At 42.3% G+C, this 27,523-nt stretch overlaps 2 protein-coding genes and 1 long non-coding RNA gene across 19 annotated transcripts in view; 2 read left to right on the plus strand and 1 right to left on the minus strand.

Moving 5' to 3' along the window:
* Positions 1 to 636, plus strand: part of KIF9 (kinesin family member 9) — a 35,079-nt gene extending 34,443 nt beyond the window's left edge. For all 14 annotated transcript variants that reach the window (XR_014064240.1, XR_014064238.1, XM_081525887.1 and 11 more), the window contains one exon: positions 339 to 636. Coding sequence is in view for 12 of the 14 variants with exons in the window: in XM_081525887.1 (XP_081382013.1) it covers positions 339 to 389 (51 nt within the window). In the remaining 2 variants the exon portion in view is untranslated. The remainder of the gene's footprint in view (positions 1 to 338) is intronic.
* LOC145520133 (uncharacterized) overlaps positions 1 to 26,950 on the minus strand; it is a 57,551-nt gene extending 30,601 nt beyond the window's left edge. Inside the window, exons 1-4 of one of the 2 annotated variants that reach the window (XR_014064245.1) lie at positions 26,175 to 26,950; positions 12,138 to 12,277; positions 11,328 to 11,887; positions 11,128 to 11,227 (exon numbers count right to left, since the gene is read on the minus strand). This is a non-coding gene — a long non-coding RNA (uncharacterized LOC145520133). The remainder of the gene's footprint in view (positions 1 to 11,127; positions 11,228 to 11,327; positions 11,888 to 12,137; positions 12,278 to 26,174) is intronic. The other variant, XR_014064243.1, reaches the window with a different exon arrangement.
* Positions 26,628 to 27,523, plus strand: part of SETD2 (SET domain containing 2, histone lysine methyltransferase) — a 75,938-nt gene continuing 75,042 nt past the window's right edge. For 2 of the 3 annotated variants that reach the window (XM_081525877.1, XM_081525875.1), the window contains exon 1: positions 26,628 to 26,891. Coding sequence is in view for 1 of the 3 variants with exons in the window: in XM_081525875.1 (XP_081382001.1) it covers positions 26,818 to 26,891 (74 nt within the window). In the remaining 2 variants the exon portion in view is untranslated. Of the gene's footprint in view, positions 26,896 to 27,523 lie in introns of all 3 variants that reach the window. The other variant, XM_081525876.1, reaches the window with a different exon arrangement.

Below are 27,523 nucleotides of genomic sequence, written 5' to 3' on the forward strand. Positions count from 1 at the left end.
TCAGAGTATATGGGCCCCCATCCCTCTGGAGAGAAAGCCCTCTTCTTTTCTTGTTTTGAACCTAATTCTTGTGAGAAACTTTCAAGTGAGCCCTTGAAACATGCATGTCTGTTTTTCAACATTTAAAACATTTTATACACTTTAGGATGAAAGAATGAGAGGGATTGAATGGAACATTTTTTTCTCACAGAACTGGGACTAGTCAAAGGCGGTCCTTGTCCCCAAACGGTGATATCTGCAGGAAGAATGTTGGGGTGGATACAGGTGGTATGGCTTCTGAGGCCTTGCTAGGTATGCAGGTCCTAATCAGTTCCTATTCTCTCCCTTTCTGTGTCCAGCACAATTATTTGAAAACCATGATGGGCCTCCAGCAGGCACACAGAAAATAGGGACTCACGGCCAGTGCATTGAAGGATGAGATCCCCAGTAAGTCCTGCCTGCTCTAGAGAAGCTGCCAGAACTCCTGTCCAGACTCCAACCCTCTGCTCTGAGACTGGGGCCCAGTCCGGGGAACACAGTGGCCTGCCTGCCAGAACAGCCTTCAAAGGACACCCTTGACTACCTTCACAGAATGCTTTTGGTTTCAATACGTTGTCTTATATGCAGGGACAGGATAAAATAACTTTTTGGTCTCGACTTTCAGAGCTCATCCAAGAACTTTATTTTTGGTCATGCCACATGGTACATGGGATCTTAGTCCCAATCCCACCCCCAGGGATGGAACCTGTGCCCCCTGCAGTGGAAGCATCAAGTCTTAACTACTGTATCACCAAGGAAGTCCCCAAATAACTTTATTTCCTATCTGGGAGGATGTCTTCCCTACATAGAGGTGGGGTCCTAACAAGTCTCCAGTTAGAAAGTGGACAAGTAGCCCCTGGCAGGCCTTGGTCCCACTGGTCAGCCTCTTTCCTTTCCTGAATGGCCATCCTGGGGTGAGCTGGATCTGAGGAGCCCTGGTTCTCATGGCTCAGGCCATAGCTCTCTGTGTTCCTGAGCCAGTTGAAGGCAGAACTCCCTTCTTCAGCAACAGGGAGAGGATGGGGTGTAGGTGGAAATGACTGAAAGGCAGGTTTTTATCACAAAATAAGAAGAGGCTTAAAATGAGATCACTCCTGCCATGGAGTTAGCAGTGAGAACTCCATGGTGGGAGGCTGTCTGACAAGGAGATTGCAGAACCTGCACTATTTGCAAGGTTGAACTAACTAGTACCTTTCCCATCAAAGGCCCCATGATTTTGCTCTTCAGGCCTTCCGTGAGCAGCTGGATGGGGGTTCTATTGAGAGAAAGCTGAAAGGCTTTCCCTGAGGTCTGTCCCTTCTCTCCTGTCCAGCCCCTTTCTCTTTCACTGACTGGCAGGTGCACAGTGGTCCTAAAACAGATTCCCAGAGCAGCTTTGAAGTTCCCAGACTTCACTCCCCTTGATGACACATGGGGGCTGTCACTGATCAGCACTGACAGTGTGTATGTAGCCTTGATGGTCAGTCCTCATGTTTCCTTTAAATGTGGCCAAACAGGCAGATGTGTCCAGGCTCTACTCATTGTCCCAGCAGCTGGAGGCCTTAGAGAGTTCAGATTCTTTCCTTCTCTGGTTGCCCTTGCCATTACCAGGACTTGTTTGGGGTTCCTGGGTCTTTAGAACAGCTCAGGAAATAGAACATAGTAAAGGTGACTCAGTGGTAAAGAATTTGCTTGCCAATGCAGGAGACCTGGGTTCAGTCCCTGGGTCAGGAAGATCCCTGGAGAAAGAAATGGCAGCCTGCTATGCTATGCTATGCTAAGTCGCTTCAGTCGTGTCCGACTCTGTGCGACCCCATAGACGGCAGCCCACCAGGCTCCGCCGTCCCCGGGATTCTCCAGGCAAGAATACTGGAGTGGGTTGCCATTTCCTTCTTCAGTGCATGAAAGGGAAAAGTGAAAGTGAAGTCGCTCAGTCATGTCCGACTCTTAGCGACCCCATGGACTGTAGCCTACCAGGCTCCTCCGTCCATGGGATTTTCCAGGCAAGAGTACTGGAGTGGGGTGCCATTGCCTTCTCCGAATGGCAGCCTACTCCAGTATTTTTGCCTGGGAAATCCCACGGACAGAGGAACCTGGTGGGCTATAGTCTAGGGGGTCTTAAAAGAGTTGGACTCGACTTAGCAACTAAATAACAACAAAAACCACAGGGGTCCATTTTGTTGGGTGCCACAGGAAGTAGCCGTTCATTTCCCATCATTGGCTAGAATAGCATATGGCATCCTGAACGTCCATGCACAGAACTCGTGGGCAGCCAGACCTGGGACCTGCAGGCCAGTGCAGGTTGGGCCTCTGTCATGGCAGTTGGTCCCATTTGTTTCTAGCTCATTCATCATTACATAAGCCTTTTTGGTCAGTTCTGGCACAAAAGGAAACAAGTAATCATCAGTGTGGCCAGAGCCACAGGAATAAGCCAGGATGGTGCTCAGTTGATCACCCTCCATACAAACTCCTTATAGGAGCAGATGCTTCCAACATGACAGGGAGCTAGAGGCGTCATGTCCACTCAAATGGGCCTTTTGTTCTAGAAAATAGTTCCTTCTGAGCTAATCTGACCATCATGGCCATCCCTGAAGGGGACTTCCAGTTCCATCAATGTGACAGATTAAGATAACCTGAAGATACTCTGACTACAAACAGAGATGCTGTCTAAAGTATACCATTCTTTTAAATGCAAAGCTAAATTTGTAGAAAAGAAACGGAACTGCCAGGAGCTGGAGAACTGAAAACCAGAGTGGTCAGTGTGTGAACCAGCTGTGTCTGGGAGGTGTGTGAGTGGATGGTTGTTCTTGAGTGTTCATGTCCATGTTAAGTGTGAGAAATAAGACTTGGCCCATGCCTCATATGAAGATGGAAATGGAACTCCTTGCATAAAGGTGGCAGAATCTGATAAAGAGGTAAGCTAGAAAAAACTTTCCCACTGCATGGAGAAATAATGAGCGAAATCCAAAAGGGACATTTTTTCTGTTATTTTAGGAGGCAAAAATGGAACAAAAGTTTTCCAACCGCAGAATGGATGATCTTGGTACAAACTGGGCTCCCAGTCCCTGGAGGAGATAAACTGAGAGCACAGAGAATGTGGGCACAGATGTGGCCAGGCACATGAAATACCCATTATTTATTCCTGTTCATAACTTCCGTGAAAAATTCCCTTTTAACAACAGATAAATGGACATTATTCTTCAGTGTTGGAGAATCAACTGGCTCATGTTTTCTGGAGGACAATTAGGCAGTGTATCTCCAGAGCCTTAACAATGTATACTGGTACACACTTTATGCATTAGTATAAACTTTTTGGGCAAAAATTTGGCCATATCTTTAACAATTGTGTGTAACAGATGTGTACCATAAACATATTTTTTTCAAATGCAAATGTAATTTAAATTATTTTATTGTAAAATTATTTCAAATATTATATAGTAATTATTTATTTTATAGATAATTATAATTATTTTATTTATTGCCAGATTTTATAAGTTTTAATACTTATGGGCACCATGATTTCCAAGTACCATGAGCCGGTTGATTGCTGTGTGTACTTCTGAGATACTAGTCATTCATTTTCAGCAGAAGAAGCCAGATTTATTTCTGTAGGTTCTACAGTAAAGTGTTCAGCTGAGAGTGATGCTGTCATCAAGTTATTAAAGTTTCCTTCCTTTCTAATAGTGAACTGACTGGGTAAAGATTTATCTTCTTTTCAATTCCTGGACCTGATGCTAGGTTGATGATACAATTTCACTGAAGCAAACACACAAACTGAAGCGTTTTGCTTTGCTTGAAGGAAACACTAAATATCAGAGCTAACACTGCTGCTTTCACTTATATATTTTCATTTCTGATATATAGACTCCATTGTCCTTGGACCTAGAACTGTTGCTGTGGAGCAAGGGGATTTGAGTTTAAGAAAACAAAATTGTCTGTGAATATCCATGTGGTACTCAGCTTCCATTGCACACACCAAATGCAGCATTTTTCCTGGAGTGACAATATAGGAGAATCTTCAGAGCAGGGCTTCTGCCTGCCAGTGCAGGAGATGCAAGAGATGCGGGTTCGATCCCCAGGTCAGGAAGATCCTCTGAAGAAGGAAATGGAAACCCACTCCAGTATTCTTGCCTGGAAAATCCCACGGACAGAGGAGCCTGGCGGGCTACAGTCCATGGGATCACAAAGAGTTGGACATGACTGAGTGACTAACACACACACAGGACCCAAACTGGGTAGATTTAAGGAACATCTTGCAAAGCAGGAAACTGACTGAAATTTGGCAGAGTTTATAACAATAATTTTGGATTGATAGGCACTGTGAGGCAATACCCTTTAAGCAAGTATTGATGAGTAAAATGCTAGTTTTGACAAGTAAGCTCTGTTGGTTCACAGTCTTATAAGATCAAGTATTTGCTGAAGCAAAGAGCCAAATTATTTTTGCCTGTTCTCGGTGTATAAGAACAGGAAAGTATGCCGGGTCCCATTTTTTTTTTTTTAAACCCGAAGAGAGGAAATTAAATTGGTTTCAGTTCCCTTTATCAGGTTCCTGCAAACTATTTTTGTTGTAAGCAACCATTGGTTGTTAGTAAGTCCTACTATGCTGGTATTATCAAAAAATAGTGATAAGGCTTCTTGTTATCCTGTACTCAAACACGTAATGGCGCAGTTTCTTGTTTGAGCAACTTGTGTATGTGTGACAAGACAGTTCCTGAATCTCAGACAGGTCAAGTAATGTCTTTGCCTGAAGAAAAGTGATGAAAGTCGTCCATTCTCTGTCTTTCACCAACACATCCTTGGGCACTAAAGGGACTCTCTGAAGAAACAGCTGAAGGCTACAAACAAAACGCTATTATGTTTATGATTCCAAAACTACCCACGATCTTTACCATGTGTGTTCCATTGTCAAGGACACTCATCAGGTATTTTCTTCATTGATTTCCCATGCTATAAATACTTACTTAACCAGATTTGCTGTTAGACCAGAAATCTCTTGATCACTGTATTAGTTTTCTATCGCTGTTGTAACAAATTCTGTGTGTGCGCTCTATTGTGTCCAACTCTTTGTGACTCCACAGACTGTTGCCTGTCAGGCTCCTCTGTCCATGGAGTTTTCCAGGTGTGAGTACTGGAGCCAGTTGCTACTTCCTACTTCAGATCTTCCTGACCCAGGGATTGAACCCACATCTCTTGCGTCTCCTGCATTGGCAGGTGGATTCTTTATCAATGAGCCACCAGGGAATCCCTGTTAACAAATTACCACAAACTTAATACCTTGAAACAATACAAATTTACTATTTTATAGTTTGAAGTCTGACATGGGGCTAAAATGAATGTGACAAGAGGGAAGAACCCATTTCTTTGCCTTTTCCAGTTTCTAGAAGCTGCCTATATTCCTTGGCTTGTGGCCCCTTTACTCCATCTTCAAAGCCATCTCTCTTGACTGTTCTTCCATAGTCTTGACTCCCTCTGACCCCCCTTTTCAGCCTCCTTCTTGTCCCCATCCAGATAATCCAGGATAAGCTATTTTAATATCATCTGATTAGCAAACTTGATTCTGTCTGCATCTTTGATCCCCTTTTGCCATGTAACTTACCATATTCACAGCCTTCAGATATTAGAAATGGACATCTTTGGGGAGGGCATTATTCTACATACCAGAGTCAATAATAAAGCAGGAATTTTGTTGACATCCAGGCTACCATGTGATCACTGATGACAAGGTTAAGGAAATCAGAAGTGATCATGAGGCAAGCATTTTGATATTTGGCTAAAGCCAAACTTAAAAATCAGATTTTGGTAGAATACCAACACTGAGACTGAACTTCAGTACATTCCTAACACCCTTTGACCCAGAAATCCACTTCTAGAAATTTATCCTACAGAATTACACATGTGAAAGTTCTACTAACAAGAGTATTTACTGCCACCAAATTTATGAGAGAAAAACTGTAAGCAACTTAAATGTCTGTCCACACAGGAATGGCTGACAAAATATACCTATATTCTGGAATACTTTGCAACTTAAAATGAGGTAAACTTATAGACCAGGAGGATGTTCATGATCTACTCTACTTTTTATAAAAGAGCAAGCTTTGGAACAATATGCATAATAGGATACCGTTTCACCTTTTATGAGCGGGTGTGTGTGCGCACATACACATGTGTGGGAACATGCAGAGAAAAAAGGCTGGAAGAGTATGTGCTTATCAGCAATATAAACTTCTGTGTTGTTTGAATTTTCACCATTAGCATGCATCACTTCAGTTTATCCCTTGAACCAGAAATTCTAATTCTAGGAAATTTACTAATGAAAACATCATGGTGGTGAACAGATTTCTCTGCAAGGATATACACCCTTGTATATAAGAGTTAACAACTGTTAGCACCTAAAATGAAGAGGGAATTGATTAAATGAGTTGTACATTTATACTATGGAGGAGTATATAGCCATTAAAAATAAAGATGATTTACAAAACAGAAATAGACTCACAGACATAGAAAACAAACTTATGGTTACCAAAGGGGAAATGTGGGGGAGGGATAAATTTGGAATTTGAGATTAAAATATACACACTACTATATGTAAAACATAAACAAGGGCCTACTGTATAGCACAGGGGACTATACTCAATATCTTATGTTAACCTATAATAAAAAAGAAACTAAAAAAGAATATATATATATATGGCTTCCCAGGTGGTGCAGTGGTAAAAAATCTGCCTGCCAACGCAGGCAAGGTGCAAGAGATGTGGGTTGTGGGTTCGATCCCTGGGTCAGGAAGATCCCCTGAAGCAGCAAACGGCAACCCACTCCAGTATTCTTGCCTGGAAAATTCCATGGACAGAGGAGCCTGGTGGGGAGCCTGGTGGGCTACAGGCCATGTTGCAAAGAGTTAAGACAAGACTAAGTGCGCATGTGCGCGCGCACACACACGTATCTATATATATCTGAATCCCTTTACTGTACACTTGAAACTAACACATTGTAAATCAATTATATTTAATAACAATTAAATAAAATTACTCACACTATAAAGACTGACAGATATACTATTAAATAAAAATACTATAAAACATTATGTATAATGTGTGCCATTTCACTCAAATATATACACAAATGAAAATATTACTATGCAAATATGATCAGTAGCTATCTATGCAGGGTGGAATGATGGGTGATTTTTACTTTCTTATGATTTTTTTGGAAGAGAGGAGGATGTCAGAGATGGGGGCTCTAGTTCTACACTTCTCTCAGGGTTGAATTTCCAAGGACAATATGCATATGAAAGACCCACAGTTTTGAAGTGTGATGAGAAATTCTAGAGTAGACATTTTGTCCTGGGTTCCCTGGAGCAGCCACTTAGAAAGCCTGTGCAGCACTCAGTAATCACTGATGGCCCACCAACATGCCCCTTTCCACTTGGTTCCACTGCCAACATGGTGCTACATCCAACATGGTACTGCTGCCAACGTGGCACTCTATCTAGCATGGAACTCCTTCTACATGCTGCCACCACCAACATAATGCTGCATCACAAGACAGCTGTACCACACAGTGGTACTCTATCCAACATGGTGCTACATTCAACATGACATCAGAACCAACAAGGCAACTGAGCTGCAGAGTAACTGTGGCTTGAGGAAATCTCCCAGGCAGTGGAGCTTGAGTTCAGCTTTACTGGCCAGCACACCCCAGTGAGGTGCCAGAACGAAGGCAGAATCCAAATAGTATACATAGGTTAACAAGGAAGGACCATCCACTCCCCCATTCAAGCTTCCTGACCTAGGATCCCAGGAAGGAGGGTAAGAAGAGGAGAATCCTTGGGAAGGGGGCAAATGCTATAACACAGAGGCAGAGATTTACACACATTTGATATGTGGTTGTTGAGCTTATATACACTACATTTCCCTTTGCCATGTCTGGTTTTCTCCCTTTGTGTGCAGGGGGGAATGTTAAAATATTCAAGCTTATCAACAGCAACAGGTCCTTGGACCTGCATTCTGCAGATCTGTTGATTACTCTGGGAGCCTATTACCTTGGCCTTTCTTGAGTTTACCCTCAGGAGAGATGTTTTAGGGTCTTTTGGCAGGCTTTTGCTGAATACATTTTTTCTATAACCAACTCTCCCATTTATAACTTAAGCTCTTGGCCCTTTGAAAGTCCTTTTCTTTACTAATCAATTTTCAAGGAATATTTTAGTTTACTCGTTAACAATGATTACTGCTCTTGACATACACTGCATATTTTTATTGCGCAACACATATTTTAACCACATTGAAGAAAACGATTTAAGGGGAAAATTCCTCATGTTTCTCCAACTTAATATGTTAAATTTTTCCAATTCAACTCTGAACCGAAATAATCTGACTCGCTCTAATCAGTGTTCTAGTTTCTGCATTTAAGATACTATTTAAGCTTGGGATTAATATACACATACTACTATATAGAAAACAGATAACCAACAAGGACAGGGAACTCTACTTAATATTCTGTATTAACTCATATGGGAAAAGAACCTGAAAAAGAATGAATATATGATCTCTATAACTGAATCATTATGCTGTACACATAAAACACAAATTTGTCAATCAACTATAAAGCAAAGCAATTTTTAAAAAAGATGCTATTGTGCACATCCATATTGTTTGCCTTCAACACTTCTGTTGACTGCATGGTATTTCGTTATGTTGATAATTAGTGTCCCTTGAGCCATTTCCCAAGCGTAAGAGTTTAGGTAGATTGAGCCTTTAAAAAGTGTTGGGGGTAGTCTCAATAAAGGAACTTAAAATCATGAAGTGATTACAGATCTTCAAACAAAACAGTTCTAAAGAGAAAATCAAATTTTGGCTAACTATTAAAAGAATTAAAAGATCTCTCTTGTTAATGTCAAACATGAAAACCAGTGTGTGTGAGCGCTAGACATAAATAATACAAGCCAACAGTACATAAAAACAACAGTGTATTCATGAAAACCATGTACAAATTAAGAAGAAAGGTATTATTAATTACTCATTAAAAAGTCTCTTTTCTGGCTGACAAAAGGAATTCTCCAATTCCTTCTGAATTTGGCAGAGTGAAGAGGCAACATCACTTCAGCATTTCCATTGTGACTAAGATGTATGGTCTTGCAAAGCAGGATCTGATTCCCCTGGGGGCATGAGAAGGCCTTCCTAGGGCTTTGATAACAGGTTTCTAGGTCCTCATTGCCCATAAATTTTCTAACATTGGTCTGATCTAGGTCTGGACCACCAATAGCCCTTTGTCCCTTTATAAGAAAAAGGCACACACCTTACCCTTCTCTACTCTTGGAGGGGGTTTCCTGTCTCTCTCCTTGTCTTGGGCTCATTTCTATTAACAGTAAAGTTAAATTAGGTACAGGGCACTCTGCCCCAAGTTCTGAATTCAGATAAATGATTGAGTGAGGAAGTGGGAGTATTGATAACTTTTATTAAATAATTTTGTTTCTTCTATCCCCTGACTATTGCCCAAGAATGCCTAGCTCTTGTTAGATAATCACTTGTGAGCAGACCAAAACAAGCATAAGTCATAAAAAGGAATGAAATATTGCCATTTGCAGCAACGTTGATGGACCTAGAGATTATCATACGAAGTAAGTCAGAAAGAGAAAGACAAATATCATATGATATCACTTATACATGAAAACTAAAATATGATACAAATGAACTTATTTACAAAATAGACTCACAGATATAGAAAACAACTTATGGTTACCAAAGCGGATGGAGGAGGGATAAAATGGGAGATTGGGAATGACATACACACAGTACTATAAGGGAAAAGAATCTGAAAAGGAATATATGTGTATATATGCATGTGTGTGTGTGTGTGTATATATTCACTGTGTTATACACTTGAAATTAACATGATATTGTAAATCACTATACCTCAATTAAAAAACAAATTCTGTCCTGAATGCCAAAAATACCTTTCTGTATGTATATAATGTAAGCAGGTCTTTAAATGATCATTCCTGAAAGAAAAAAAGCATCAACTATTGACAGTGATTCTTTTAAATATACCTGGAATGTTTTAATGGGACTACTAAGTCTCTCCAGATACACTGGACAAAACTCCCAGATAAAACTTTTAAGTGATTTATTTTAGATTTGTTGTGCATTACTTGACTACATAGTTAAAATCATTTTTATCAAATCATATCATGAAATATTTGTTATTATGGTAAATATTGTTTTAAAAACTGAGGGTTTTTGTTTGTTTGTTATTTGGCCTGGGGGGAAAAAAGGAAAGAAATTACATGCTAGTTTAATCAGTTTTTAGCGATAAATACTTTTCTGCTTCATTAAATAGGAAAAGATTTCTTATAATGAAAATAATCGAGTTATTTACTATTTTCATACTTGATTTTTTATTTTTTTAAAAGCTAAACACCAGAATTTGCATCACATCCATATATACATTCTACCCAGGGAAACCATGCATTTATCATCCTCTTTGCTTCATAAGTGATTTATAATTTTAGCTATACATTACATTGTATTAGAAATTAGTTAAGAAACAATATATTTATATATTTAAAATATTTTACCCCTTTACTTATTTGGCTGTGCCAGGTTCTTGGTTGGGGCACGTAGAACCTTTGGTGTTCATTGTAGCATGCAGCATCTTTAGAACTCTTAGTTGTGGCATGTGGGATCTATTCCCCGACCAGGGATGAAACCTGGGTCCCCTGCATTGGCAGCACAGAGTCTTAACCACTGGACCACCAAGAAAGTCCTAAGAAATAGTATATTAATATATCATCTTGTTTTTAATGATTATAGAATGGACAACTTAATTATATTAGATCTGTATCACTTTAAACTAAACCTGATTTTAAAAATCTTATAAGATTTATTTCTTAGTCGTTACTGTCATGTTCCTTGAAGTAAGTATTAACATATTTGTTTCATGTAAAAAATAAACTCAGATGTCCTCTGACAGTAAGTAATTCTGATTTAACGGCAAAGAAGAAAACTGTTAACAACTGGGTTATATAGCTAACATTTTCCACCTCTTAAAGGAACTAAAGTTGCAGTTCCAAGGTTATGAAGAAAACACACTTATGACGTGCTGTATTTAGGTGCACAGTTCAGTGGCACTAAGTACCTTCACATTGTTGTGCAACCATCAGCACTGTTCATCTCCAGAAATTCTACAGTCTAGACACAGAGCAGCCAGGTTTTCAGTCTAAGAGCAGGAGAGCTTCCTAAAGAGAAAAAAGCAGATGCCAGAGTAAAGATAAAGTAAATCTTTGCAGTAGTTGACCCGTGATTCTCTGAAGAAGTAAAGGGAGCAAATGAGTTTACCGTGTTCAAGGATAGAAGGATGATCCTCCACAATTTTAAAGGAGCACTACTGCTGTGATGAGGTCAAGCATGGAGCATGGTATGGAATTTCAGAAGCTCTATGTCCTGTGATTAGAACCCACGGGCTGTTAGTGAGGTAAGTGCCTAGTAAGTCCAGAAGGGGAATTTGGGTGATGTACCACAGCACCCTTTGTGCTGATCAATCCACCAGCTTCACGCAGGAGATCTAAGCAGTTCAGTGCTAACGTCTCAGTTCTGATGAAAATTCCATAAAATCAAGTTTCAACACACATCATTTCTGTTCCTCCTCTGAATAAGTTCATGCTGTTTCTGTCTCCCAGAGCTCTATCAGCCACTGGCGGGGTTGGAAGTGTCTCTCATACTTCTTTCATAAGCAGTGTGGTCTAATGCTAATACTTGGACTTGGGCGGTAGGTGGCCCTGGAGTTGAGGCCAGGTCTGCCTCTTTTTGTGGATCTTTGGCAAAGGTGTCAGTCCTTCTCAGCCTTGACTTGCATGCAGATTCTCTATAAAATGGGATCAAATACTTGCCTCACTGGACTGTTGGGAAGATAAAGTAAGATGATGACTATACCCCATTTCTATTAACCCATTCTAGAGCTCTCATTTAATTAAGATAATTGTGCCCACTTTGCTTTTTAAGAGTTACATGGTATATCACTTGGCCTCTATTATTGATATTTTTGCATCCTATGAGGAAGCCTGGTCATCTAAGAGTATCTCCACTGTTAGCCCCAGACTCCAAAGACCAGTCATCACTGTTTTTTCTTGATGCTAGTACCTCTCTCACCTGTGCATTCTTGACTGCTTTGATAAATGGAGTGTCCTCTGGGCTCTCCCGCGAACAAGGTTAAATCAGAGGATGGGCTGAGAAACCAGTCCATGGATTAGACACAAGTAGATTCAGCACAAGAAGGAAATGAACTCCATCTGAGATGGGGAGAATACACAAAGAACTTTTGGTATCAAATTTAATAAAACACTGAAAAATTCGTGGTCAAAAATACTTACCCCTATGTTTTCATCTAAGAGTTTTAGTTTTATTTAGGTGTTTGGTCCATTATGAGCTAATTTTGTGAGGCAGTAGTTGAAATTCACTTTCTTTTTTGCATTAAAAAATTTTCATTGAAATATACTTGATTTATAATATTGTATTAGTTTCAGATATACTGCAAACTGATTCAGTTATATATATATATTTTTACAGTCTCTTCCATTTTAGGTTATTACAAGATATTGAGTATAGTTCCCTGTGCTATACAGTCAGTCCTTGTTGGTTATCTATTTTACATATAGTACAATAGTTTGTATATTTTAATTTGAAACTCCTAATTTGTCCCTCACTCCTCTCTCTCCTTTGGTAAGCTTGTTTGCTATGTCTATGAGTCTATTTCTGTTTTGTAAGTTAAGTTCATTTGTATCATGTTTTTCAGATAAAACATATATATGATATTCGTCTTTATCTGGCTTACTTCACTTAGTATGACAACAAATTCATTCTTTTGTATTTGGATATGCAGTTTGATCAACTGCCAGAATTAATGACCTTTCAGCCTTCCTTTCTGTGGTCCAATTTCCAAGGTTTTTTAAATTTATTTTTTCCCATCAAAAATTCATTCAAAGCTGAATTTAGTCACTTTAAGTCTCAACATGATATCACAAATTTCCCACCAATTGTACAAAATGCCCCCTAGGGCCAGTTTTAAATTAGGCTCACACAACAAAGTGCACATTTCATTTGAAAGCTTTTGTGCAGGTGTGCCCAAGCCATCAAATCCAATTAAACAGGAGCAAATGCGTTAATAGTTGAAGACTTAGTTTTACATCAGGCTGTCTCTAGAGACGTTCCAAGCAAATAAAGTAGTGAAATCCCAGGAAACCATTTTTTTTTTTAGACTAGCCAAGATAAACTGCTAAGTCACTTCAGTTGTGTCCGACTCTGTGCGACCCCATAGACGGCAGCCCACCAGGCTCCCCCGTCCCTGGGATTCTCCAGGCAAGAACACTGGAGTGGGATTTGCCATTTCCTTCTCCGATATAAACTTCTCCAAGATAAACTGGAACTAAGTAATTTGGAAGAGTATCAAGTGGGATTCATTACAGCACTGATTCTGAGAAGAGGGTGCCAACTGCATTTGCCCTTGAAGGACAAGTTGTTCTTTGACCTCTGGCAATGAACCTCAGGGTCTTTGGCTGATGGGACAGGGTGGGCAATAGCTCTAAAGTAGAAGAGAGTGGTATGCGTAGATAGTAAGGTGTAGAGGGCAGTTAGGCTTACAAAGGCATGCTGGGACAGACAGGGGTGGGGTGGGATAAGACAGCTCAAATGCCTGGCTTTAGAAATATGAAATGTTGTTAAGAAAAGTTACTTGGAAAAAAGGCAAGAAGGTAGATGGCACGTACTTTCAGTGCATTACTGGGAACTAAGAGCACTGGTGGTCTCATTCAAGAGTTATTTCATTACATAGCCTAAGGGAATAAAGCATTGTTATTACTATCAATTATGAGCTTAGACTCTCAAACTATATGCTCGTTATTCTCCAATAGAAAAAATAACCCCAAAAGGTACAGTTTGAATGCTCTCCTCTTTTATATTGAATCTAACATTTTAATTCTAACACTCCTTTTTTACTCTTAGTTTTCTTTTAAAATCTCTATGAATACTCAGTTCTTCAACATGCTCTTATAACCAGCTTTAACTGGCTCCCTTATTAATAAGTTATTACAATAAATCTTTGACATATATTCATTCTGTATTTGTATGAGTCATGTTTCCAACATTTTTAAAAATTAAACTTTGACAAAATTCAACCGTGATGACCCAAACTATCCTTTAAGCATCCTTTGAGAAAAAAAGCAGCCCTCACTCCACCAAGGAGCCCAACTATAAATGATCACTGGATTCCTCATTCTGCATGAATTTGTAAAGGACTAAAAATTTTTAAAGCTGTGAAAATGTATTCCAAGGGAATAGGAGGCTCATTCCTGATGGCTGTGATACTACACCACAGTACAAACTCTAGGAAGCCAGACATGGTAGGTGATCCAGACGTTCTCACATGATGAGCATGTATTATTAGTTAAGAATGATTTCAGGTAGTCTTTCGCCTTAGCTAGCTGCTGCTCCATTGTTCAAAGTCCATGTAAAGACATTCAGATGCTCATCAGAGTGAAAGTCGCTCAGTCATGTCCGACTCTTAGTGACCCCATGGACTATCTAGTCCATGGACTTCTCCAGGCCAGAATACTGGGGTAGCCGTTCCCCTCTCCAGCAGATCTTCCCAACCCAGGGATTGAACCCAGGTCTCCTGCATTGCAGGAGACTTCTTTACCATCAGGGAAGCCCTCAGATTCACATAACGTAGCATATAAAGCTGTCTAACCACTGGTTTGGTTCTTTGTAGCAAAGAAAACCCTTCTTCAAGTATGATCCATACTTGGCTTCACGTATGATCCATACTTGGCTTCAAGTATGATCCAAAGTTACTATGAAACTCACTAATGGGGCTAACGTTCACTGCCTAGATTGCCCTCATCTGCTCTCTTTTCTGTCAGATGATTATTAATCAGTGCTCAGCTTATGTATCATGTCCTTTCTAAACTCCTCTAGGCATAAAGAGTTACTTCCTGGTCCCATCTTTACAATACTTTCAATACAGTACTGTTTCTGAACTGTTTGAAGTGTTTCCCCAGTTACCCTGCTGCTGCTGCTGCTGCTAAGTCGCTTCAGTCGTGTCCGACTCTGTGCGACCCCATAGACGGCAGCCTACCAGGCTCTGCCATCCCTGGGATTCTCCAGGCAAGAATACTGGAGTGGGTTGCCATTTCCTTCTCCAGTGCATGAAAGGGAAAAGGGATAGTGAAGTCGCTCAGTCGTGTCCAACTCTTAGCGACACCATGGACGGTAGCCTACCAGGCTCCTCCGTCCATGGGATTTTCCAGGCAAGAGTACTGGAGTGGGGTGACATTGCCTTCTGCGCCAGTTACCCTGAGAGCCTCCCAAAGCCAGAGATTAATTTATCTCTGTATCCTCTGTTTCTACCCACAGGTTTTGGCAGATGGAGAGGAGTCAAGAAATTGCTGTTGAGAGAGCACGTTTTTGAAAAAGTTTTCTAGTGCCATCATAACTGGTAAACCAAAAAATAAAAATAGGATGTTCATAGAGGGAAGAAGAGATTACTAATTTATTACTCCAGGCTTGGGATTAATTTCAACTTCCTTAGGTCCTTGGGTTAGATGAAACAGTAGCAAAGGGCACCATTTGTGAATTCAATACAAATGAGCCTTTTCAGTAAGATCTGAGCATCAGTTCTCTAGACACAAACCAATTCTCAATTTAAAAAAAGCATGGAAAATTACTTCATGAGTTTCCTCTCTGAGTTGTGAATGCTGTCTGGTGAGGCAGAAATTAGACTGTATTAGGGACAAAATGACAAAAAAACTGTCTCTACCATATGGGGTACTTGGCTATGCTGAATTATGTTCAGTCATATGCTAGGGTTAAGCAGTATGAACCAAACGAACAGATGCTCTGCATATTGCAATAGGGTTAAAAGAGTGTGTAAACATTGGACAATCTCTAATCTCAAAAACAGTTCACATTCATTTGAAATGGACAATGGTGCACATTTACAATTTTTCCCAAAGCTACCTTAACTCTTTGACTGTGGTCAAACTATAAAATGGAGAAATCCAAATAATACGGACATTCTTCAGAATATCACATTGGTCCACTATGTTGATGACATCATATTAATGGGCCAAATAAGCAATAAATGGCTAGCATGGAGGAGTCTTCGTTATGTGCTACAACGACTGGGAGATAAATCTGATGAAGAATTGGGGACCACCACATCAGTAAAAAAAATTTTAGGAGTTCAGTAGTCTGGGATGTCACCTCCAAAACAAAAGACAAATTATTGCATCTTGAACCTCCCACCAGCAAGAAGAAAGTAAAATGCATCTTTGCCCATATTGGAAATAGTCAACCTTTTTGACTTTAGCTGTTCTGATAGGTGTGTAGTGACATTTTGTTCCATTTAAAATTTGCATTTCCTCAATGGCTTCCCTGATAGCTCAGTTGGGTAAAGAATACACATACAATGCAAGACCGCAGCTTGATTCCTGGGTTGGGAAGATCCACTGGAGAAGGGATAGGCTATCCACTACAGTATTCTTGGGCTTCCCTGGTGGTTCATGGGGTAAAGAATCCACCTGCAATGCAGGAAACCTGGGTTCGATCTCTGGGTTGGGAAGATCCCCTGGAGAAGGGAAAGACTACCCACTCCAGTATTCTGGCCTGCAGAATTCCATGGACTTGTATAGTCCATGGCGTTGCAAAGAGTCAGACACAACTGAGCAACTTTCACTTTCAATGACTAATGATGTTGAGCAATTTTCATGTTCTTCTTTGCCATCTGGATATCTTCTTTGATGAAGTGCCTGTTCAGAACTCTTACTCATTTAAAAAACTGTTTTCTTATTGGTGATTTTTGACAATTCTTTGCATAGTCTGGATTCTGGATTCAAGTTCTTTATTAGATATATGTGTTGTAAAGATTTTTCTCCTAGCTTGTGCTTTGTGTTTTCATTTTCCTAACACTGTCTTTTAAGAAGCAGGAATTTTTAATTTTGGTAAAGTGCATTTTATCAATTGTTGTTTTATGGACTGTGCTTTTATTGCCTAAGTCAAGGTCACAAAGGTTTCTTCTGTTTTTTGAAGTTTTATAATGTGAGGTTTGACATTGAGGCCTATGATTCATCTAGAGTTAATTTTTGTTAATGGTGTGAGATATGGATCCAAGTGTATTGTTGTGGCTCGCAGGTTCTACAGCCCATGCTCAGCAGTTGTGGTGCCTGGGCTAAGCGCTCTATGCATGTGGAATCTTCCTGGACCAGCAGTTGAACCCATGTTTGCTGCACTGGCAGATGGATTCTTAACCACTGGACCACCAGGGAAGTCTTCTATAATGTTTTGAGTGTATCTCTTGTACAGATTTTTTTGGGGGTATTTACTGGACTCCAAGGAGATCCAACCAGTCCATCCTAAAGGAGATCAGTCCTGGGTGTTCATTGGAAGGTCTGATGTTGAAGCTGAAACTCCAATACTTTGGCCACCTGATGCGAAGAGCTGATTCATTTGAAAAGACCCTGATGCTGGGTAAGATTGAGGGCAGGAGGAGAAGGGGACAACAGAGGATGAGACGGTTGGATGGCATCACCGACTCAACGGACATGAGTTTGGGTGGGCTCCGGGAGTTGGTGTTGGACAGGGAGGCCTGGCGAGCTGCAGCTCATGGGGTCGCAAAGAGTCGGACACGACTGAGTGACTGAACTGAACTCTAAATATTACATTATAGATACATTACTTAACACAGTCTACTGGTTTTAATATTTTACCAGTTCAAATTAAGTATAGAAACCGTAGCTCCCTTTAAGTCCCTTTACCCTCCCCTATTTATAACTGTATTAAATATTTCTTCTATAGTCACTGCAAACCAAATCAGATATTACATAGAGATATTTTTTTGTTTCAACTCTCAAACATAATTTAGAAAACTTGAGAACAGGAAGTATATTGTATTCAGTAATATTTTGTTCTTTCTATTGTGCTTTCATTTTTCCTGACAGCTTAAACTTCCATCTTTCGTTATTTCCTTTATATTTGAAGAACATTCTCCAGAAATTTTTATAGTAGATTCAGTGGTGACAAATTCTTAGCTTTTCTAAGTTTTCTTTCTTGAAGGTTAATCTTACCATATGTAGAATTTGGAATTGACAGGGTTTTTCTTTTCCCATAGGTTTATTTTATTATTACTGTTATTTATTTTGGTCGCACCAGGTCTTAGTTGGGGCATACAGGATCTTTATTTGCGTATGTGGTATCTAGCTACCCGAACAGGAATTGAAGCCGGGCCCCCTGCATTGGGAGTGCCAAGCCTTAGCCACTGGACCACCAGGGAAGTCCCTAACAGTTTTCTTCCAGAAATTGGATAATGTTGTGCTACTTCCTTCTGACCACCATGGTGCTGATGAGAAATCTGCCATCAAAATAATATTTCCTGTAGGTATTATTTCTCTTTCATTGTTTTAAAGATTTTTTTCTTTTTTTTTTTAGTTTTCAGAAATTTCAATTTGATGTACCTGGGTCTAGATTTCTTTGGGTCTATTCTGTTGGGGATATGTTCAACTTCTTGAATCTGTAGGTTTACCTGTTTTGACAAATTTGTAAGTTTTCAGCCATCGTTTCTTTGAATACTTTTGAGCTTTTCTTCTCTTCTTCTGGGACTCTGATCCTCTCTGATTTATAGATAGGTTCATGTGTGTCATATTTTAGATTCCACACATAAGTGATATATGGTATTAGTTTTTCTCTTTCTGGCGTCAGCATCTTTCAAAACTGTGTTTTGTCTTTCAGTTTGTAATTCTCCTGATGAATGATTTTTTAAAAATGGTATCCTGGACTGTCAGAGCATTATGAGACTCTGGATCTTTTGTAAACCTTCTATTTTAGAATGCCCTCTCTGACACTAGGCAGGATGGAATGGAGTGTCATCTCCTAAGTGCCAGGTGGGGGTGAAATTTCAGGTTTCCCATTTCACCTTCTATGATACCCCAGAGGGGAGTGGTGCCTTGTTCTTGTTGGATGGAAGTGCAGATTTCTGGCTTCCCACTAGGCCTGACAATTGATAACTGATACAAGGATAAATGTGCAAAGTAGCTGAGAGCAGAAAGCAATATTGCTTCTTAATTTTTTTTGTTAATTCATTTAGAAGCTTTCTTTTCATGGCCTCTATGTGGCCACACTCTCCTGTTTGTTATTAATTTCACCTGTGTCCCTTTGCTGGCTTATTATTCTTTATAACTTGTAAAGGCTAAGTTCTCAAATGCTCAGTCCTGAGTACTGTCCTTTTATCTGCTTTTCTTCTTTAGTTGTACTTTTTCCCTAGGAAATCTCATGCAGTCCTATAGCTTTAAATATCACTTGTATACTGACGACTCCAAAATTTGTATTTTCTTATGAGGAATCCTCTAAATTCCTGATGGGTATTTTGAACTGCTCACTTGGTATCTCCATCTGAATGTTTATTACCATTTCCTGCCTTAATACATTGAAAGCATAATTATTAATCCCAACCTTTTTCTCCCGGTCTCAAGTCTTCACCAGTCATCTAGGTGTTGAGGTAAAAATTTAGGATTCATCTTTGATGTCTTTCTTTCTCTCATACCCCACATACAAAACACTGGTAATATTAACAAACTAGTCTGTATCATTCTGCACCCTTCTCATTGTTTGGATATACATACACTTATTAATATATTAGTATGCACATCTTGGGCTTCCCTTGTGGCTCAGCTGATAAAGAATCTGCCTGCAAAGCGGGAGACCTGGGTTCGACTGCTGGGTTGGGAAGATCCCCTGGAGAAGCGAAAGGCTACCCACTCCAGTATTCTGGCCTGGAGAATTCCATGCCATACAGTCCATGGGGTTGCAAAGAGTTGGACACAACTGAGCCACTTTCACTTTCATGCATATCTTGGTTTAATAGACATAGACTCCAAATACTTACTTTTTAAAGTGGAGGTGATGGAATTCCAGTTGAGCTATTTCAAATCCTGAAAGATGATGCTGTGAAAGTGCTGCACTTGATATGCCAGCAAATTTGGAAAACTCAGCAGTGGCCACAGGACTGGAAAAGGTCAGTTTTCGTTCCAATCCCAAAGAAAGGCAATGCCAAAGAATGCTCAAACTACTGCACAACTGCACTCATCTCACATGCTAGTAAAGTAATGCTCAAAATTCTCCAAGCCAGGCTCAGCAATACGTGAACCATGAACTTCCAGATGTTGAAGCTGGTTTTAGAAAAGGCAGAGGAACCAGAGATCAAATTGCCAATATCCACTGGATCATCGAAAAAGCAAGAGAGTTCCAGAAAAACATCTATTTCTGCTTTATTGACTATGCCAAAGCCTTTGACTGTGTGCATCACAATAAACTGTGGAACATTCTGAAAGAGATGGGAATACCAGACCATCTGACCTGTCTCTTGAGACAACCTGTATGCAGGTCAGGAAGCAACAGTTAGAACTGGACATGGAACAACAGACTGGTTCCAAATAGGAAAAGGAGTACGTCAAGGCTGTATATTGTCACCCTGCTTATTTAACTTATATGCAGAGTACATCATGAGGAACGCTGGGCTGGAAGAAACACAAGCTGGAACCAAGATTGCTAGGAGAAATATCAATAACCTCAGATATGCAGATGACACCACCCTTATGGAAGAAAGTGAAGAACTAAAGAGCCTCTTGATGAAAGTGAAAGAGGAAGAGTGAAAAAGTTGGCTTAAAGCTTTTTGTTTTGTTGTTTGTTGAATAAAAAGTAAATTCAAATGGTTAAAAAAAAAAAAAAGCTCAATGTTCAGAAAACTAAGATCATGGCATCTGGTCCCATCATTTCATGGGAAATAGATGGGGAAACAGTGGAAACAGTGTCAGACTTTATTTTTTTGGGCTCCAAAATCACTGCTGATGGTGATTGCAGCCATGAAATTAAAAGACGCTTACTCCTTGGAAGGAAGGTTATGGCCAACCTAGATAGCATATTTAAAAGCAGAGACATTACTTTGCCAACAAAAGTCCGTCTAGTCAAGGCTATGGTTTTTCCAGTGGTCATGTATGGATGTGAGAGTTGGACGGTGAAGAAAGCTGAGCGCTGCAGAATTGATGCTTTTGAACTGTGGTGTTGGAGAAGACTCTTGAGAGTCCCTTGGACTGCAAGGAGATCCAATCAATCCATCCTAAAGGAGATCAATCCTGGGTGTTCATTGGAAGGACTGATGTTGAAGCTGAAACTACAATACTTTGGCCACCTCATGCGAAGAGTTGACTCATTGGAAAAGACCCTAATGCTGGGTAGGATTGGGGGCAGGAGGAGAAGGGGACGACAGAGGATGAGATGGTTGGATAGCATCACTGACTCGATAGACATGGGTTTGGGTAGACTCCAGGAGTTGGTGATGGACAGAGAAGCCTGGCGTGCTGCAATTCATGGGGTCGCAAAGAGTTGGACACGACTGAGTGACTGAACTGAACTGAAAGTTAACACCCCTTTAAGCCAGTAGATACACACTTTTTTCTCCTAATTTCTTAAAGGAGCTCTAAATATATACAAACATCCATAGATCAATATATATTTATCAGGGTATGGTAGTAGTAATTTTTCCTTATTTTTTTCTCATTCCCTCCTTTAACTCTCAAAACAACTTGACTAAATGGCATACATTTGTTCATATCTTTCATCATCCTCACAAAATCAAATAAATATATGCATGTATATATGTATATTTATATATAAGTCTAAAAATCCCCAAACCTCATGAAAACTCCTCCAGAACATCTAGTACAGTGAAAATTCTTTCTTTTTAATGACAATATTCTTTGGTATGAATAGTCTATGAAGTAGAATTTCAGAACAGAATTTGCTGAATCAAAAGATACACACACACCAAGTTTTTATTAAATAGCGTGTGCTAAATCACTTCAGTTGTGTCCAACTCTTTGTGACCTTATGGATTGTAGCCTGCCAAGTTCCTCTGTCCATGGGATTCTCCAGACAAGAATACTGGAGTGGGTTGCCATGCCCTTCTCCAGGGGATCTTCCCGACCCAGGGATTGAACTCCAGTCTCTTATGCCTCCTGCATTGGCACACAGGTTCTTTACCACTGGTGCCACCTGGGAAACCCTATATAACAGTTTGAAAGTGAACGTGTTAGTCGCTTAGTCCTGTCTGACTCTTAGGGACCCCATGGACTGTAGCCTGCCAGGCTCCTCTGTCCATGAAATTCTCCAGGCAAGAATACTGGAGTGGGTAGCCATTCTCTTCTCCAGAGGACCTTCCTGAACCAAGGATCAAACCAGGGTCTCCTGCATTGCAGGCAGATTCTTTACCCTTTGAGCCACGAGGGACGCCCATATAACAGCTCATTGATACCCAAATCATGTTTCTTTTCAAATGCTAGGATGTAGTTGTTTGTAGTCATGATTTTATGGTTAATGTGCAACTACAGTAACAGCCAGTTTTGTTTTTTCATTACAAATAATGAAAAATATATTTCTGGAATATCTAACACAATTCCTCTATTTAAAAGTACACTGGACTAGAAAAAAACAAACTGATGATAGGATCATTAACATTAAGGAATAGATTCAAGGTAATAAATAATCAAGGAAAGTAATTAGGTGTCTTACAAACTGTGATCTCCATAAACCTTGTATTGGCAAGTCTCAACTTTCAAACATTTGATCTTGATATAACCCAGTCTTGTATATCATTCACGTGTACTCCCAAACTGCCTCTCTGATATTGAATTCAACCTTTTATACACCAGCGGACCATTATTAACCACAGGCTATGGCCATTAATAATGGGCCTAATTTTGCCAATGTGAAGATATTTGTGGGAGCACATGGGTAGAGACAGGGTTTCCCACATTGCCCTGGCTCACACTGCCCACACTGGATTTGTTGCCACTGCCAACCTTGTCCCCTCTTGGCAAAGACAGGAACTCTGGGGAGCCGTAGGACTGAAGACCTAGTTCTTGTATGTCCTTCCCAAGTTGGCATTTCTCGAGGAACAGTCTTCTGAGAATCCTCAGGTGGGGGTAGGGTTTGTTGAAGGTAGAATGGGATGGTAGGAGGAGAGGTTAAGTAGGTAGGGGCAGCTTCCTCACTCAGCTCCAGCTGTCACTTTGAGGGGGGAAACAACCTTTTCTCTCTCTCCTAGAGCCTTAGCCAGGTTCTCATTTGAAGCAGCAGAGCTTTGGCCTGGCACACTGAAAAGAGAAACCACCCAGTGGTACCTCCGAATAGCTGTCCTGATCTTATTGCTTCTGTGTGATACCAATCCTAAGAACCGCCTTGTCAACACGTTACTTCAAAAATTATGTTTACAGATTGTAGTTCTGGAAAATGTGCTCAAGCAATCAACTAGTACTCTCTCCACCTTGAAAAATTATTTTTCTTTTCCCATCCAGGTACCAAGAGCATAACTGGGGGCAATATTTGATCTTTGGCCTTCCACCTCCCCTAAGGCAAGAAATGCCTGAGTCAACTTTGTTTCAGGGTCCCTAATGGCTTCTTTTGGGTTCCCTGAGATGGGGTGCTCTGGGCCTATAGGCACAGTAATGGCAGGAACAATTATGAAGGCTTTTATGGAATGCCTCTTAGAATGTTTCATTTTAAGACTTTTGACATTTTTCCTTCAAACTTATTTGTGGCAAGTCTTAAACAAGAAAGTGGGAGGTGGTCAGTTATAGACCAAATTATTCCACAGCTTTGATCAAGAGGCCAGGCCTAAGTATGCATTCTGTGAACGCATTCTCTTTGAATTTAAAATAGTTGTACAGAGAACTCCTAGTACAGTCACAGATGAGGGCATTTAATAGTATTCAATCTTGCCTGTAAAAACTTGGTTCATTTATTTATGTTTGGGGCTTAGTATTTCCTACTGAACCCCACAGCTCAGCATGCTTATTGCTTTGGGTTCTAATCAGACTAATGCTCTCTTAAGATTAGGTATTATAGATATCAACTGGTACCTCCTGCAAGAGAACTATCTACTTTGTTATTTAGGAAACAGGAGACCTATAACTGACTGCTTTTTTCTCAGTTATCTCAGTTTAGGTCTTTGTCACTTCACACTTAACGTGATTTCATCCACCTCCACCTATAATTATAATTGTCCTTTCCAGTCTGTCCAATGTGAAGTGGCTCCCAATAGCCTATGTGGTATCCAAGGCATAGGGCTCCAATTTATTCTTTCAAAGCGTAAAAGATAACCTTACTCAGGGAGAGGCATTGGGCAAGCATGTTTTATACAATATAGTTTAATATTCACAACACTCTGTGCAGTACAGATGAGGCACTGCAAGCATGAAAAGTAACCATGCCTCATGTCACATAGCTAGAAAGTGGCAGGGCAGGTATACAGTGCCAGGTAGTTCTTAATCACTGCACTCTGGTGAGTAAGTGCTGACATTTATCGAAAGTTTAAAGCTTTACAAACATTATCTCATTGGATCCTCACAACAGTGAGGTCCTGTCCACATTAATATTCTCATCTTACAAGAAGAAAAAGCAGAAAAATTAGGCAATATTCATAGTTTGTAAAGAAGTGGCCATGGGAGACTTGAATCAAGGGAGTCAGATGGGCTCTGGATATGCCAAAAAACCAACAAAAAACCCCAAAATAATCCTCAAGTGAGAAACAATGATGATAAAGCACTAATGGTGCTGCTGCTGCTAAGTTGCTTCAGTCGTGTCCGACTCTGTGCAACCCCACAGACGGCGGCCCACCAGGCTCTCCAGCCCCTGAGATTCTCCAAGCAAGAACACTGGAGTGGGTTGCCATTGCCTTCTCCGAAAGCACTAATAGACACTGACAAAATATACATATGTGTGTGTTTGTTTACACACAAACACATATAGGATATAAAAAAGAGCTAGTAAAGGCTTTATACTCTCATATACTTTAGTTGCCAAAACAGAATACCATAGACTGGGTAGCTATAAACTACAGGAATTCATTTCTCAAACAGTTTTGGAGCTTGAAAGTTAGAGCCTGCGGTACCAGCATGATTGAGTTCTGACAAGGGCCTTCTTCTGGCTTGCAGACTGAGTTTTCTCCTTATATCCTCAGAACAAACAGGAGAGAGTTCAATGGGCTTTTGAGTGAAGTGAAAGTTGCTCAGTTATGTCCAACTCTTTGCCACCCCATGGACTGTAGCCCACCAGATTCCTCTGTCCATGGGATTCTCCAGGCAAGAATACTGGAGTGGGTTGCCATTCCCTTCTCCAGACGATCTTCCAGACCCAGGGATTGAACCCAGGCCTCCCTCGTGGCAGGCAGATTCTTTACCATCTGAGCCACCAGGGAAGCCCATGAGCAATGGGCTCATGAAGAAACAGGCAAAGGACAGAAACTTTGCAAGGCTATAGCAAAAAATCTGTGTGTGCTCAGTCACTCAGTTGTGTCCGACTCTTTGAGACCCCACGGACTGTAGCCTGCCAGGCTCCTCTGTCCATGGGATTCTCTAAGCAAGAATACTGGAGTGGGTTGCCATTTCCTTCTCTCAAAGGGCTTTTTATAAGGGCACTAATCTCATCCATGCAGGCTCCACAGTCCGGTCCTAAACACCTTCCAAAAGCCCCACCCTCTAATACCATTATCTTGGGGGATAGAATTTCACATGTAAATTTAGGGGATAGAGTACACATTCAGTCCATAACACACAGCTCCATCCAGTTGTTTGTTAGTAAAATCCGATTCAAAATTACAGCGGAAAAAATAAAACTACAAAAAAATCTGATCTTATGAAACCCTCCTCTCCCCCCCAGCCTTTAGCTAATGGCTTTATGCACTCTTTATCCTTCCAAAAATAAAACCCACAGCCCTTTCAAGTTATCCTACTTAATCTCACTACGTCATTTGGGCAGGAAAGCGATTCATAACCTTTTCTTGAAGGACATTTCCTCCAAGGCCTTAAGAACCACGCAGAACACGGGAGCCACCGCTCCCAGATGTTGGAGTGGAGGGTAGAGGTGGCCGGACGCAGCCGGGCGGTGGGCGGACTAGGCTCAGCCGACCCGGCGGGGGCGGGAAGGAGGAAGGGGCGTCCCCAGAGCTCGGCTTTAGCGCGAATCCCCGGCCTAGCTCTACTTCCGTGCTTGCCGACGGGACGAAATGAAGAGGCGAGAGGGAGAGAAGGCGAAGAGGAATAAAGGAGAGAGGGGCGAGAGGCTAGGGAGAAGAGGCACCCGCCTTACCTCAGAGCCCGCAAGCCCAGGGGAGGGGCCCTCGGCGCCGCTGAGGACTCCGGCGCTCCGGGAGGGCAGGTCTTCGAGGGCGGCGGGGCAGGAAGGCTCGTAGTGTCTGGGCGGGCTCGGGCCGTTCGCCCGCAAACAACCCTGAGGCGTGCCGTGTCACACCTCAGCGCCCCAGCCGCCACAGCGAGCCCGAGGGAGGGGTCGCGGCGCAGCAGCTTTCGGCCCCGAGCTGGGCCAACAGCGCTAGGGCCCAGGGCTTATTGTTCCGGGAAGTCGCAGGCGAAGTCGGGCCGGGTCGGCGGGCTTCGCACAGCAGCCCCCCCGCCGCTCCTCTCAGAGGACTACCGGCAGCTGCCGGCGCGCCGACTGGCGGCGGAGGCGCGGCGGGCGCGTGTCTCTTTAAGGGGCCGGGCCTGTGCAGCTAAGGGGCGGGCGGGGTAAGCGTCGCTCCCCGTGTGAGTGTGTGGGGGAGAGAGCGGCGGGCGGGCGCCGGAGGGAGGGAGCGAGCGGGCCAGCGACGCGGGCCGCCCCTGCCGCCGCCGCCGCCGCCGCCGCGGTCGGACCAGCGGCCTCCTCCCCTCCCCTCCCTCGCGTCGCCCTGCCGCGGGGAGGGGGCTCGAGTCGCGGTCTCCAGCGGCTCCCGATGAAGCAGCAGCTGCCGCCGCAACCGCCTCCAAAGATGGGGGATTTCTACGACCCCGAGCACCCGACCCCTGAGTAAGTATCAGCTCCGCGGCCTCCCGCTGCCCTCGGCCGTCTCAGCCCGAGCCGAGGGCGGCGCGTCCTGGCGGATGGCGCGGGGAGTAACGGGCCCGCGGTGAACTCGCGCGGGCGGCGTGCAGAGCGGGCCCGCGCCGCCGCCACGGGGCCTTGTCCGGGCCGCCGCGGGCCGGCGGTTGGGCCCGGCGTTGGCGCCGCTGCTCGCGTCGCCGCGGCGGTTGGGCCGGGCCGGTGGGGGAGGGGCGGCGCGGCGGCCGCCGCCGCCGCGTCTGTACCGATCCGGCCCGCCCGCGGATCGGCGGATCCTCGTGGGCCACCTGGGCTGCGCTGCCTACGAAGGGGACCGAGTCGGAGGAGCAGCCGGTGCCAGACTCGGCGAGAGGGCACTGGCAAGAGTAGGCCGCGAATCCCCGGGCTCGGGTGGAAGCCCGGCCCGTCGCCCGGCCTCCCGGCGACGGCGGCTCTGACCGGAAGGGCCTACGTGCGTCGTTCGGCCCAGGGCGGCCGAGGGGCCCGCGCTGCACTCTCGGTTTTGATTTTTTTTTTTCCCTCTTCTCCTGGAACTTGATCCTGGCCTGGTAGTGCTTCCGGCTTCACATTCTGCACCTTTGGCACTTCGGTTTTGTAAT

Source organism: Giraffa tippelskirchi, chromosome 9, assembly GCF_054371585.1.
Source record: "Giraffa tippelskirchi isolate mGirTip1 chromosome 9, T2T-mGirTip1v1.2.pri, whole genome shotgun sequence".
Taxonomy (NCBI): domain Eukaryota; kingdom Metazoa; phylum Chordata; class Mammalia; order Artiodactyla; family Giraffidae; genus Giraffa; species Giraffa tippelskirchi.